General features: G+C 48.0%; 1 protein-coding gene across 3 annotated transcripts in view; it reads right to left on the reverse strand.

Moving 5' to 3' along the window:
- LOC116937603 (solute carrier family 13 member 2-like) overlaps window positions 1-13523 on the reverse strand; it is a 46503-nt gene extending 32980 nt beyond the window's left edge. Inside the window, exons 1-2 of one of the 3 annotated variants that reach the window (XM_076065001.1) lie at window positions 12222-13523; window positions 5114-5230 (exon numbers count right to left, since the gene is read on the reverse strand). In XM_076065001.1, the coding sequence (XP_075921116.1) occupies window positions 5114-5221 (108 nt within the window). In that variant the 5' untranslated portion in view covers window positions 5222-5230; window positions 12222-13523. Of the gene's footprint in view, window positions 1-5113; window positions 5262-12221 lie in introns of all 3 variants that reach the window. The other 2 variants (XM_076065000.1, XM_076064999.1) reach the window with 2 other exon arrangements.
- Between the last annotated feature and the right edge of the window lie 2106 nt (window positions 13524-15629).

Genomic DNA, 15629 nt, shown 5'->3' on the forward strand with positions numbered 1-15629 from the left:
AGTACACACACACACACTAATACACTAGTACACACTAGTACACACACACACTAGTATACACTAGTACACACACACACTAGTACACACTAGTACACACACACTAGTACACACTAGTACACACTAGTACACACACACACTAGTACACACACTAGTACACACACTAGTACACACTAGTACACACTAACACTAGTACACACTAGTACACACACACTAGTACACACACACACTAGTACACACTAGTACACACTAGTACACACACACACTAGTACACACACACTAGTACACACTAGTACACACTAGTACACACACACACTAGTACACACTAGTACACACACACTAGTACACACTAACACTAGTACACACTAGTACACACTAACACTAGTACACACTAGTACACACTAGTACACACTAACACTAGTACACACTAGTACACACTAGTACACACACACTAGTACACACTAATACACACTAGTACACACACACTAGTACACACACACTAGTACACACTAGTACACACTAACACTAGTACACACTAGTACACACTAGTACACACACACTAGTACACACTAGTACACACTAGTACACACTAACACTAGTACACACTAGTACACACACACTAGTACACACTAACACTAGTACACACACACTAGTACACACTAACACTAGTACACACTAGTACACACTAGTACACACTAACACTAGTACACACTAGTACACACTAGTACACACACACTAGTACACACTAATACACACTAGTACACACACACTAGTACACACACACTAGTACACACTAGTACACACTAACACTAGTACACACTAGTACACACTAGTACACACTAACACTAGTACACACTAGTACACACTAACACTAGTACACACTAGTACACACTAACACTAGTACACACTAGTACACACTAGTACACACTAACACTAGTACACACTAGTACACACTAGTACACACTAACACTAGTACACACTAGTACACACTAACACACACACATTAATACACTAACACTAGTACCCACACACTAGTACCCAATTTACCCACCAGTCCCGGCACGATGATTGGTAGAGGCAGCGCCAGGAGTGGAGGCGCGAGTACACAAACACTAGTACACACACACTAGTACACACTAGTACACACTAGTACACACACACACTAGTACACACTAGTACACACTAGTACACACACACACTAGTACACACACACTAGTACACACAAACACTAGTACACACTAGTACACACTAGTACACACACACACTAGTACACACTAGTACACACACACTAGTACACACTAGTACACACACACACACTAGTACACTAGTACACACTAGTACACACACACACACACTAGTACACACTAGTACACACTAACACTAGTACACACTAGTACACACACACACACACTAGTATACACTAGTACACACTAGTACACACACTAGTACACACTAGTACACACTAGTACACACTAGTACACACACTAGTACACACACTAGTACACACACACACTAGTACACACTAGTACACACACACACTAGTACACACTAGTACACACACACACTAGTACACACTAGTACACACACACACACTAGTACACACTAGTACACACACACACTAGTACACACTAGTACACACACACACTAGTACACACTAGTACACACACACACACTAGTACACACTAGTACACACTAGTACACACACACACACTAATACACTAGTACACACTAGTACACACACACACTAGTATACACTAGTACACACACACACTAGTACACACTAGTACACACACACTAGTACACACTAGTACACACTAGTACACACACACACTAGTACACACACTAGTACACACACTAGTACACACTAGTACACACTAACACTAGTACACACTAGTACACACACACTAGTACACACACACACTAGTACACACTAGTACACACTAGTACACACACACACTAGTACACACACACTAGTACACACTAGTACACACTAGTACACACACACACTAGTACACACTAGTACACACACACTAGTACACACTAACACTAGTACACACTAGTACACACTAACACTAGTACACACTAGTACACACTAGTACACACTAACACTAGTACACACTAGTACACACTAGTACACACACACTAGTACACACTAATACACACTAGTACACACACACTAGTACACACACACTAGTACACACTAGTACACACTAACACTAGTACACACTAGTACACACTAGTACACACACACTAGTACACACTAGTACACACTAACACTAGTACACACTAGTACACACTAACACTAGTACACACTAGTACACACTAGTACACACTAGTACACACTAACACTAGTACACACTAGTACACACACACACACTAGTACACACTAGTACACACACACACTAGTACACACTAGTACACACACACACTAGTACACACTAGTACACACACACACACTAGTACACACACACTAGTACACACTAGTACACACACACACACTAATACACTAGTACACACTAGTACACACACACACTAGTACACACTAGTACACACACACACTAGTACACACTAGTACACACACACACACTAGTACACACTAGTACACACACACACTAGTACACACTAGTACACACACACACTAGTACACACTAGTACACACACACACACTAGTACACACACACTAGTACACACTAGTACACACACACACACTAATACACTAGTACACACTAGTACACACACACACTAGTACACACTAGTACACACACACACTAGTACACACTAGTACACACACACACACTAGTACACACTAGTACACACACACACTAGTACACACTAGTACACACACACACTAGTACACACTAGTACACACACACACACTAGTACACACTAGTACACACACACACACTAATACACTAGTACACACTAGTACACACACACACTAGTATACACTAGTACACACACACACTAGTACACACTAGTACACACACACTAGTACACACTAGTACACACTAGTACACACACACACTAGTACACACACTAGTACACACACTAGTACACACTAGTACACACTAACACTAGTACACACTAGTACACACACACTAGTACACACACACACTAGTACACACTAGTACACACTAGTACACACACACACTAGTACACACACACTAGTACACACTAGTACACACTAGTACACACACACACTAGTACACACTAGTACACACACACTAGTACACACTAACACTAGTACACACTAGTACACACTAACACTAGTACACACTAGTACACACTAGTACACACTAACACTAGTACACACTAGTACACACTAGTACACACACACTAGTACACACTAATACACACTAGTACACACACACTAGTACACACACACTAGTACACACTAGTACACACTAACACTAGTACACACTAGTACACACTAGTACACACACACTAGTACACACTAGTACACACTAGTACACACTAACACTAGTACACACTAGTACACACACACTAGTACACACTAACACTAGTACACACACACTAGTACACACTAACACTAGTACACACTAGTACACACTAACACTAGTACACACTAGTACACACTAGTACACACACACTAGTACACACTAATACACACTAGTACACACACACTAGTACACACACACTAGTACACACTAGTACACACTAACACTAGTACACACTAGTACACACTAGTACACACTAACACTAGTACACACTAGTACACACTAACACTAGTACACACTAGTACACACTAACACTAGTACACACTAGTACACACTAGTACACACTAACACTAGTACACACTAGTACACACTAGTACACACTAACACTAGTACACACTAGTACACACTAACACACACACATTAATACACTAACACTAGTACCCACACACTAGTACCCAATTTACCCACCAGTCCCGCACGATGATTGGTAGAGGCAGCGCCAGGAGTGGAGGCGCGAGTACACACACACTAGTACACACTAGTACACACACACACTAGTACACACTAGTACACACTAGTACACACACACACTAATACACTAGTACACACTAGTACACACACTAGTACACACACACACACTATAAAACACACACACTAGTACACACTAACACACACACACACTAATACACTAGTACACACTAGTACACACACACACACACTAGTACACACTAACACTAGTACACACTAGTACACACACACACACACTAGTACACACTAACACTAGTACACACTAGTACACACACACACACACTAGTACACACTAACACTAGTACACACTAGTACACACACACACACACTAGTACACACTAACACTAGTACACACTAGTACACACACACACACACTAGTACACACTAACACTAGTACACACTAGTACACACACACACGTGTACACACACACACGTGTACACACACACACACGTGTACACACACACACCAGCACGTGTTCACACTAACACTAGTACACACACTAACACACACACACACACTAGTACACACTAACACTAGTACCCACACACTAGTACCCAATTTACCCACCAGTCCCGGCACGATGATTGGTAGAGGCAGCGCCAGGAGTGGAGGCGCGAGTACACACACACTAGTACACACTAATACACGTGTACACACACACACTAGTATACACTAGTACACACACACTAGTACACACTAACACACACACACTAGTACACACTAGTACACACACACACTAGTACACACTAACACACACACACTAGTACACACTAGTACACACACACACTAGTACACACACTAGTACACACACACACTAGTACACACTAGTACACACACACTAGTACACACTAGTACACACTAACACTAGTACACACTAGTACACACACACACACTAGTACACACTAGTACACACACACTAGTACACACTAGTACACACTAGTACACACACACACTAACACACACTAGTACCCACACACTAGTACCCAATTTACCCACCAGTCCCGGCACGATGATTGGTAGAGGCAGCGCCAGGAGTGGAGGCGCGAGTATACACACACTAGTACACACTAACACACACACGTGTACACACTAACACTAGTACCCACACACTAGTACCCAATTTACCCACCAGTCCCGGCACGATGATTGGTAGAGGCAGCGCCAGGAGTGGAGGCGCCATCAGCAGCAGGGGGCGGCGGAGCGCGTGCAGGCGGCGTAGTACCACGTGACCCCACATGGCGGCGATCTCGACACACACACTAGTACACACAGACACACTGTGACACACACAGTGACACACACACACTGTGACACACACACAAACACTAGTACACATACACACACAGTGACACACACACAGTGACACACACACACTGTGACACACACACTGACACTAGTACACATACACACACAGTGACACACACACAGTGACACACACACACTGACACACACACACTGACACACACACACAGTGACACACACACACTGACACACACACAAACACTAGTACACATACACACACAGTGACATACACACAGACACACACACACAGTGACACACACACAAACACTAGTACACATACACACACAGTGACATACACACAGACACACACACACAGTGACACACACACACTGACACACACACAAACACTAGTACACATACACACACAGTGACACACACACAGTGACACACACACACAGTGTATACACACACTAGTACACACACAGTGTACACACACTGTGTACACACACACTAGTACACACACACACTGACACACACACACTGTGACACACACACAGTGTGTGTGTACACACGTGTACACACACACTGTGTACACACACACTAGTACACACACACACTGTGACACACACACACGTGTACACACACACAGTGACACACACACACACTGTGACACACACACAGTGACACACACACACAGTGACACACACACACAGTGTACACACACAGTGTACACACACAGTGACACACACACAGTGACACACACACACAGTGTGTATACACACGTGTACACACACTGTGTACACACACACAGTGACACACACACACGTGTACACACACACACAGTGACACACACACACTGTGTGACACACACACACACACTGACACACACACACTAGTACACACACACTGACACTAGTACACACAGACACACTGTGACACACACAGTGTATACACACACACACTAGTACACACACACTAGTACACTCACACACTAGTACACACACACTAGTACACACACACACTAATACACACACACACTGTGACACACACAGTGACACACACAGTGTACACACACACACATTGACACACACACACAGTGACACACACACACTGACACACACACACACAGTGACACACACACACTAGTACACACACACTAGTACACACACACAGTGACACACACTGACACTAGTACACACAGACACACTGTGACACACAAACACAGTGACACACACACTGTGACACACACACAGTGTACACACACACACAGTGTACACACACACAGTGACACACACAGTGTACACACACACAGTGACACACACACAGTGACACACACATACACACTGTGACACACACACACACTGTACACACACACAGTGACACACACAGTGATACACACACAGTGACACACACACACTGTGACACACACACTGTGACACACACACTAGTACACACACACACTGCGACACACACACACAGTGTGTGACACACACACTGTGACACACACACACACACTAGTACACACACACACACACAGTGACACACACACGCTGTGACACACAAAGACACTGTTACACACACACACTGTGACACACACACGTGTACACACACACAGTGACACACACACACACTGTGACACACACACACTGTGACACACACACACACTAGTACACACACAGTGACACACACACACAGTGACACACACACACTAGTACACACATACTGTGACACACAGTGACACACACACACACACTGTGACACACACACACGTGTACACACACACAGTGACACACACACACACTGTGACACACACACACTGTGACACACACACTGTGACACACACACACTAGTACACACACAGTGACACACACACACAGTGACACACACACACTAGTACACACATACTGTGACACACAGTGACACACACACACACACTGTGACACACACACAGTGTATACACACGTGTACACACACTGTGTACACACACACTAGTACACACACACACTGTGACACACACACACACTGTGACACACACACACACGTGTACACACACACAGTGACACACACACAGTGACACACACACAGTGTGACACACACACAGTGCCACACAGACACACACTAGTACACACACACACTGTGACACGCACAGTGACACACACACGTGTACACACACACACACAGTGACACACACACACTAGTACACACAGTGACACACACACTGTGACACACACACACACTGTGTACACACATACACACAGTGACACACAGTGACACACACACACAGTGACACACACACACAGTGTACACACACACAGTGTACACACACAGTGTGACACACACAGTGACACACACACTGTGACACACACACTGTGACACACACATACACACACACACGGTGACACACACACACTGTGACACACACAGTGTACACACACACACTAGAACACACACACACTAGTACACACACGTGTACACACACTGTAACACACACACTGACACACAGTGACACATACACACAGTGACACACACAGTGACACACACACACTAGTACACACACACACAGTGACACACACAGTGACACACACTGTGACACACACTGTGACACACACACAGTGACACACACAGTGACACACACAGTGACACACACACTAGTACACACACACTGTGACACACACAGTGACACACAAACACACACTGTGACACACACACACACACTGTGACACACACAGTGACACACAAACACACACTGTGACACACACACACACAACAACAACCGCCATTCGCCACTAAGTGGCGGTGACGTCACCACGACGCTTGTGCCAGGCTATGTGCACCCTGAGGCCACGTGAAGTGTCGAACGCCTGCTGGCAGGGGGTCACGGGGCAGACCCAGGTGCCACGGGTCGACTGACTGAGATCACTGGCTGATGCACCACCTGTGCCCCCTACTGTGCCAACCTGCTGTGCTTTAGCCACCCGGCGCTCCGCTCGTTGTTCTGAGCGTCGCTCCTCCGTCCTCCGTTGTTGTTGGAGGGCGACTGCCTCCAACTGCCCAGTAGCGTCCCTCACGAGCCTCCTCCACAGAGGCCGATCTTGACACCGCTGGTACCGGTCATCGGCAAGTCCACTCAGCTCCACGTCCTCCTGTACCACGTCACTCCATCTCTTCTCTTGCCCGTGCCGCGCCCGCTTAGCCCCCTCGATCCGGCCGAACAAAAGCTGTTTCGGTATGCGGTGGCTGGGCATGCGGGCTACATGACCCAGCTATCGCAACCTTGCCCGCCGGAGGAGCTCACCGATGGGACCTTGCCCAGATCTTTCAAGGATTTGTGAGCTCCTCACACAATCCAGTCTGGTTAAACCCAGGATGGATCGTAGGCAGGCCAGCCTAAATGTTTCCAACCGGCGAAGATGTCCCATTAGGGGGGTCCACGTTTCGCAAGCGTAGAGAAGGGAGGGAATGACCGTGGCCGAGAAGACCTGATGCTTAGTGCAGAGCGACAGACCAGGTAGCTTCCACACAGCGTTACGCAACCGATGAAAATATATTGCCGCTCGACTGATTCGGAGTGAGACCTCTGCTGTTAAACTGGAGCCGGTCATATGCACACTGCCCAGGTATGGGAAACTCTCCACTCTCTCCACAACTGCCCCATCACCGATTGGGAGTTGTGGGGGTTGAGTGTCCGATGGTACAAAATACCCAGGCAGGTGCTTAGTTTTGGTGGGGCTGATGGTAAGGCCCCACCTCTTAGTGGCACGCTCCAGTCTCAGCAGAAGCGTCTCCAACTCCTCCTCTGAATGTGCAGCTATTACCAAATCATCAGCATATATAACGTGGTTGAGCAATAGGGAGCCATCCCTTGACCGCACCCGGGCATCGATCAGCCTCCCATTGTATCTGTACCAGATGGAAATTCCTCCAGCACAGCTATTGAAGGCTTCACGAACTACGTGCTCAAAATAGATGTTAAATAATGTGGGAGCCAGAGGACATCCCTGTCGCACCTCAAGGTGTACGGGGAATGGCTCCGACTCCCGGCCACGTAGTTTTACCCGGGCCCGCTCACCATCACGAAGGTCCTTGATGATCGTGAGCGGAGGGTCAGGGACTCCGAAAGCACGAAGAACAACCCAGAGCCCAGGGCCTACTGATGGTATCATAGCCCTTGACCAGGTCTTGTCGGAATTCCCTACACCTCTGCTGTAGCAGACAGACAGAACATATGGCGAGTTGGACGAACTTTGTCGGAGTGGGATGCCACTGATGGGGCCCCACACAGAACGTGTCTGATGCCACCACGGGGAAACACAAAACCGGGCCCTCGTGAAACAATTTGTCAGGAGCTAGTAGATCAACAGTCGGCATGCCTTGAATCAGGAGGTGGGGAAGCTTTTTTTTCTGCCAAGGGCCATTTGGTTATTTATAAAACGTCATTCGCGGGCCGTACAAAATTGATCAACTTAGAAAATTTGCCCGTTGTTGTAATCGGTCAAACATTTTCATGAACTCGCCCCTAACGCGATGGCTGCTGAGACTGGAGCGTGCCACTAAGAGGTGGGGCCTTACCATCAGGCCCACGCCAAAACTAAGCACCTGCCTGGGTATTTTGAACCATAGGACACTCCACCCGCACAACTCCCAATCGGTGATGGGGCAGTTGTGGAGAGAGTGGGGATACCCGCTGTGGCCAGCCACCACTGTGGTGGTGGCGGTGGTGGTGGTGGTGGCGGAGGTGGTGGTGGTGGTGGTGGCGGAGATGGTGGTGGTAGTGGCGGAGGTGGTGGTGGTGGTGGCGGTGGTGGTGGTGGTGGTGGTGGAGGTGGTGGTGGTGGTGGTAGTGGCGGAGGTGGTGGTGGTGTTGGCGGCGGTGGTGGTGGTGGTGGTGGTGGCGGAAGTGGTGGTGGTGGTGGTGTTGGCGGAGATGGTGGTGGTAGTGGCGGAGGTGGTGGTGGTGGTGGTGGTGGTGGCGGTGGTGGTGGTGGCGGAGGTGGTGGTGGTGGTGGTGGCGGAGGTGGTGGTGGTGGTGGTGGCAGAGGGCTTCTTGGTGGTCAGAATAATTCTTGGTCGTTATCTGCGTGACTTTAGATGTGAATTCGTCTTCGTTTTGATGGTGGTGGTGGTTGTTGCGTTTTTATTTTTTTTTTCACCAAAATTCGCCCCCGTTTTCTCATTCACAAAAGAGGTTCCTTACTTTGTTAAAGTATTGCCTGTCCTGGTCACAAAAGCCAAAGTTTGTGGGGAATGATAGCCACCTGCTTGTACTTTTGAGGCGTAAGCAATTAGGGAAATAACACTTACTACCCAGGGACAAACCCAAACACATTATTTCATCAGGAAAACTTATTACTCGACTCGAGAGAGAAAGAGGGATGCGAAGGAGCTCTAAAATCACCACCATCACAATCATCACCGCCACCATCACAATCACCACCATCACAATCATCATCACCACCACCACAATCACCATCATCACAATCACCGCCATCACAATCACCACCATCACAATGATCACGACCACCACAATCACCGCCACCACCACAATCACCACGATCACAATCATCGCCAACACCACCATCATCACAATCACCACCATCACAATCATCACCACCACCACAATCAACACCATCACAATCACCACCACAATCACTACCACAATTACCACCACAATCACAATCACCACCACCATCACAATCATCACCACCACCACCACGATCACAATCGCCACCATCACAATCATCACCACCACAATCACCACCACAATCACAATCACCACCATCACAAACATCACCACCATCACAATCATCACCACCACCACAATCACCACCACACAATCACCACCATCACAATCACCACCATCACAATCATCACCACCACCACAATCACCACCATCACAATCACCGCCATCACAATCACCACCATCACAATCATCACCACCACAATCACCGCCACCACCACAATCACCACGATCACAATCATCGCCAACACCACCATCATCACAATCACCACCATCACAATTATCACGACCACCACAATCACCACCATCACAATCACCACCACCACAATCACTACCACAATCACCACCACCACAATCACCACCACCATCACAATCATCACCACCTCCACGATCACAATCGCCACCATCACAATCATCGCCACCACCATCATCACAATCATCACCACCACAATCACCACCACAATCACAATCACCACCATCACAATCACCACCACCATCACAATCATCACCACCACCACAATCACCACCACACAATCACTGCCATCACAATCACCACCATCACAATCATCACCACCACTACGATCACAATCACCACCATCGCAATCACCACCATCACAATCATCACCACCACTACGATCACAATCACCACCATCACAATCACCACCGTCACAAACGCCAGCATCACAATCATCGCCACCACCACAATCACCACCATCACAATCATCACCACCACTACGATCGCAACCACCACCATCACAATCACCATCATCACAATCATCACCACCACTACGATCACAATCACCACCATCACAATCACCACCGTCACAAACGCCAGCATCACAATCATCGCCACCACCACAATCACCACCATCACAATCAACACCATCACAATCACCACCATCACAATCACCACAATCATCGCATCCACCACCACAATCATCGCCTCCACCACCACAATCACCACCATCACAATCACAATCACCACCATCAAAATCATCGCCACCACCATCATCATGATCACCACCATCACAATCATCGCCACCACCACCATAATCATAATCACCACCATCACAATCACCATCACCACAATCACCACCATCACAATAACCACCATCGCAATCACCACCATCACAATCACCACCACCACAATCATCGCCTCTACCACCACCACAATCATGACCATCACAATCACCACCACCACAATCACCACCATCACCACAACCACCACAACCACCACAACCATCACCACCACAATCACCTGTAAACTTATGTCAGCAGCAACAGCAGCAGCAGAAGAAGACGAATTCGCCAACTCATCACGCGCCTACTCCTCCTCGTCCTCGTCCTCCTCCTCCTCTCTGGAGGCTGAGCGATGGCCTCTGACTGCACTTCTCCGGCTCTTTGAAGGCGTTCGTCTTGCCACTTAAATCGCACAGTCAACACTACCACCACCACCACCACCACACCACATACACTTGCACACACACACGCACACACACTTGGACACACACACACACGCTCTCACACGATGTGGGAATCGTTGACTCGGTTCGAGACTGAATGAGTTAACTCGTGGGCAGATGATTGACTCGTTGGTGAGGTCTTAAACCGGTTGGGTGGTGGTGATGGTGGTGGTGTTGGTGGTGGTGGTGGTTTGCGTGGGGGTGATGGTGGTGATGGTGATGGTGGTGATGGTGGTGGTTGTTTACGTGGGAGTGGTAATGGTGGTGGTGATGGTGGTGGTGTTGGTGGTGGTGGTGGTTTGCGTGGGGGTGATGGTGGTGATGGTGATGGTGGTGGTGATGGTGGTGGTGGTGATGGTGGTGGTTGTTTACGTGGGAGTGGTGATGGTGGTCGTGATGGTGGTGGTGTTGGTGGTGGTTTGGGTGGTGGTGGTGGTGATGGTCGTGGTGTTGGTGATGATGGTGGTGGTTTGCGTGGGGGTGGTGATGGTGATGGTGGTGAGTGTGTGTGTGGTGGTGAGTGTGTGTGTGGTGGTGAGTGTGTGGGTGGGGTGATGGTGATAGTGGTGAGTGTGGGGGTGGTGGTGATGGTGGTGAGTGTGATGATGATGATGGTGGTGATGATGGTGATGGTGGTTTGTGTGGGGGTGGTGATGGTGGTTTGTGTGGGGGTGGTGATGGTGGTGGTGTTGGTGGTGTTGGTGGTGGTGGTGATGGTGGTGGTTTGTGTGGGGGTGGTGATGGTGGTGGTGTTGGTGGTGATGATGATGGATGTGAGTGTGGGGGTGGTGGTGATGGTGGTGAGTCTGGTGATGATGGTGGGGGTGATGGTGGTGAGTGTGGAGGTGGGGTGATGGTGGTGAGTGTGGTGGTGGTGGTGATGGTGGTTTGCGTGTGGGTGGTGATGGTGGTGGTGTTGGTGGTGATGGTGGTGGTGATGGTGGTGATGATGATGGATGTGAGTGTGGGGGTGGTGGTGATGGTGGTGAGTGTGAGTGTGGGGGTGATGGTGGTGAGTCTGGTGATGATGGTGGGGGTGAGTGTGGTGGTGAGTGTGGAGGTGGGGTGATGGTGGTGAGTGTGGAGGTGGGGTGATGGTGGTGAGTGTGGGGGTGGTGGTGATGGTGATGATGGTAGTGGGGGTGGTGATGGTGGTGGTGATGGTGATGATGGTAGTGATTTTGGTGATGGTGGTGGTGATGATGGTGGTGAGTCTGGTGATGGTGGTGGTGGTGATGTTGGTGATGATGATGATGATGGTGGTGGTGATGGTGGTGATGGTGGTGGTTATGATGATGATGGTGGTGGTGATGGTGGTGATGGTGGTGGTGGTGATGATGATGGTGTACATCATAGGTGCTGCTACTCGCTACTAGCAGCACTTGCCCCTACAGCCCTGCTAGAGGCTACCTGGGGGAGCTTTGTCTGTGTGTGTGCATCATAGGTGGTGCTACTCGCTGAGTGAATGGGTGAGTGACTAGGTGAGTGGCTGGGTGAGTGGCTGGGTGAGTGACTGGGTGAGTGGCTGGGTGAGTGACTGTGTGAGTGACTGGGTGAGTGACTGGGTGAGTGGCTGGGTGAGTGACTGGGTGAGTGGCTGGGTGAGTGACTGTGTGAGTGACTGGGTGAGTGACTGGGTGAGTGGCTGGGTGAGTGACTGAGTGAGTGGCTGGGTGAGTGAGTGGGTGGGTGAGTGAATGAGTGAGTGAGTGGGTGGGTGAGTGGTGAGTGGGTAAGTGAATGAGTGAGTGAGTGGGTGAGTGAGTGAGTGGGTGAGTGAGTGGGTGAATGAGTGAGTGAGTGGGTGAGTGAATGAGTGAGTGAGTGGGTGAGTGAGTGAGTGGGTGAGTGAGTGAGTGGGTGAGTGAGTGGGTGAGTGAATGAGTGGGTGAGTGAGTGAGTGAATGAGTGGGTGGGTGAGTGAGTGAGTGAGTGGGTGAGTGAGTGAGTGGGTGAATGAGTGAGTGGGTGAATGAGCGAGTGAGTGAGTGAGTGAATGAGTGGGTGAATGAGTGAGTGAGTGGGTGAATGAGTGAGTGAGTGGGTGACTGAGTGAGTGGGTGAGTGAATGAGTGAGTGAGTGAATGAGTGAGTGAATGAGTGAGTGGGTGAGTGGGTGAGTGAATGAGTGAATGAGTAAATGAATGAGTGGGTGAGTGAATGAGTGAGTGCATGAATGAGTGAGTGAGTGGGTGAGTGAATGAATGAGTGAATGAATGAGTGAGTGAATGCATGAGTGAGTGAGTGAGTGAATGAGTGAGTGAATGAATGAATGAAGGAATGAATGAGGGAATGAATGAGTGAATGAGTGAGTGAGTGAATGAGTGAATGAATGAGTGAATTAGTGAGTGAATGAGTGAATGAATGAGTGAATGACTGAATGAGTGAATGAATGAGTGAGTGAGTGAATGAGTGAATGAATGAATGAGTGAGTGAGTGAATGAATAAATGAGTGAGTGAATGAATGAATGAGTGAATGAGTGAGTGAATGAGTGAATGAATGAGTGAATGAGTGAGTGAATGAATGAGGGAGTGAATGAATGAGTGAGTGAATGAGCGAATGAGTGAATGGGTGAGTGAGTGAATGAGCGAATGAGTGAATGAATGAGCGAGTGAATGAGTGAATAAATTAGTGAATGAGTGAATGAATGAGTGAGTTAATGAGTGAGTGAATGAGTGAGTGGGTGAGTGGGTGAGTGAATGAGTGAATGAGTAAATGAAAGAGTGGGTGAGTGAATGAGTGAGTGCATGAATGAGTGAATGAGCGAGTGAATGCATGAGTGAGTGAGTGAATGAGTGAATGAATGAGTGAGTGAGTGAGTGAATGAGTGAATGAATGAGTGAGTGAGTGAGTGAGTGAGTGAATGAATGAGTGAGTGAATGAATGAATGAGTGAATGAATGAGTGAATGAGTGAATGAATGAGTGAATGAGTGAATGAGTGAGTGAATGAATGAGGGAGTGAATGAATGAGTGAGTGAATGAGCGAATGAGTGAATGAGTGAATGGGTGAGTGAGTGAATGAGCGAATGAGTGAATGAATGAGCGAGTGAATGAGTGAATAAATTAGTGAATGAGTGAATGAATGAGTGAGTGAATGAGTGAGTGAATGAGTGAGTGGGTGAGTGGGTGAGTGAATGAGTGAATGAGTAAATGAAAGAGTGGGTGAGTGAATGAGTGAGTGCATGAATGAGTGAATGAGCG

This window comes from Petromyzon marinus, unplaced genomic scaffold (assembly GCF_048934315.1).
Source record: "Petromyzon marinus isolate PM22_M1 ecotype Great Lakes invasive population unplaced genomic scaffold, UKy_Petmar_22M1.pri1.0 PM_Scaffold_98, whole genome shotgun sequence".
Lineage (NCBI taxonomy): Eukaryota > Metazoa > Chordata > Hyperoartia > Petromyzontiformes > Petromyzontidae > Petromyzon > Petromyzon marinus.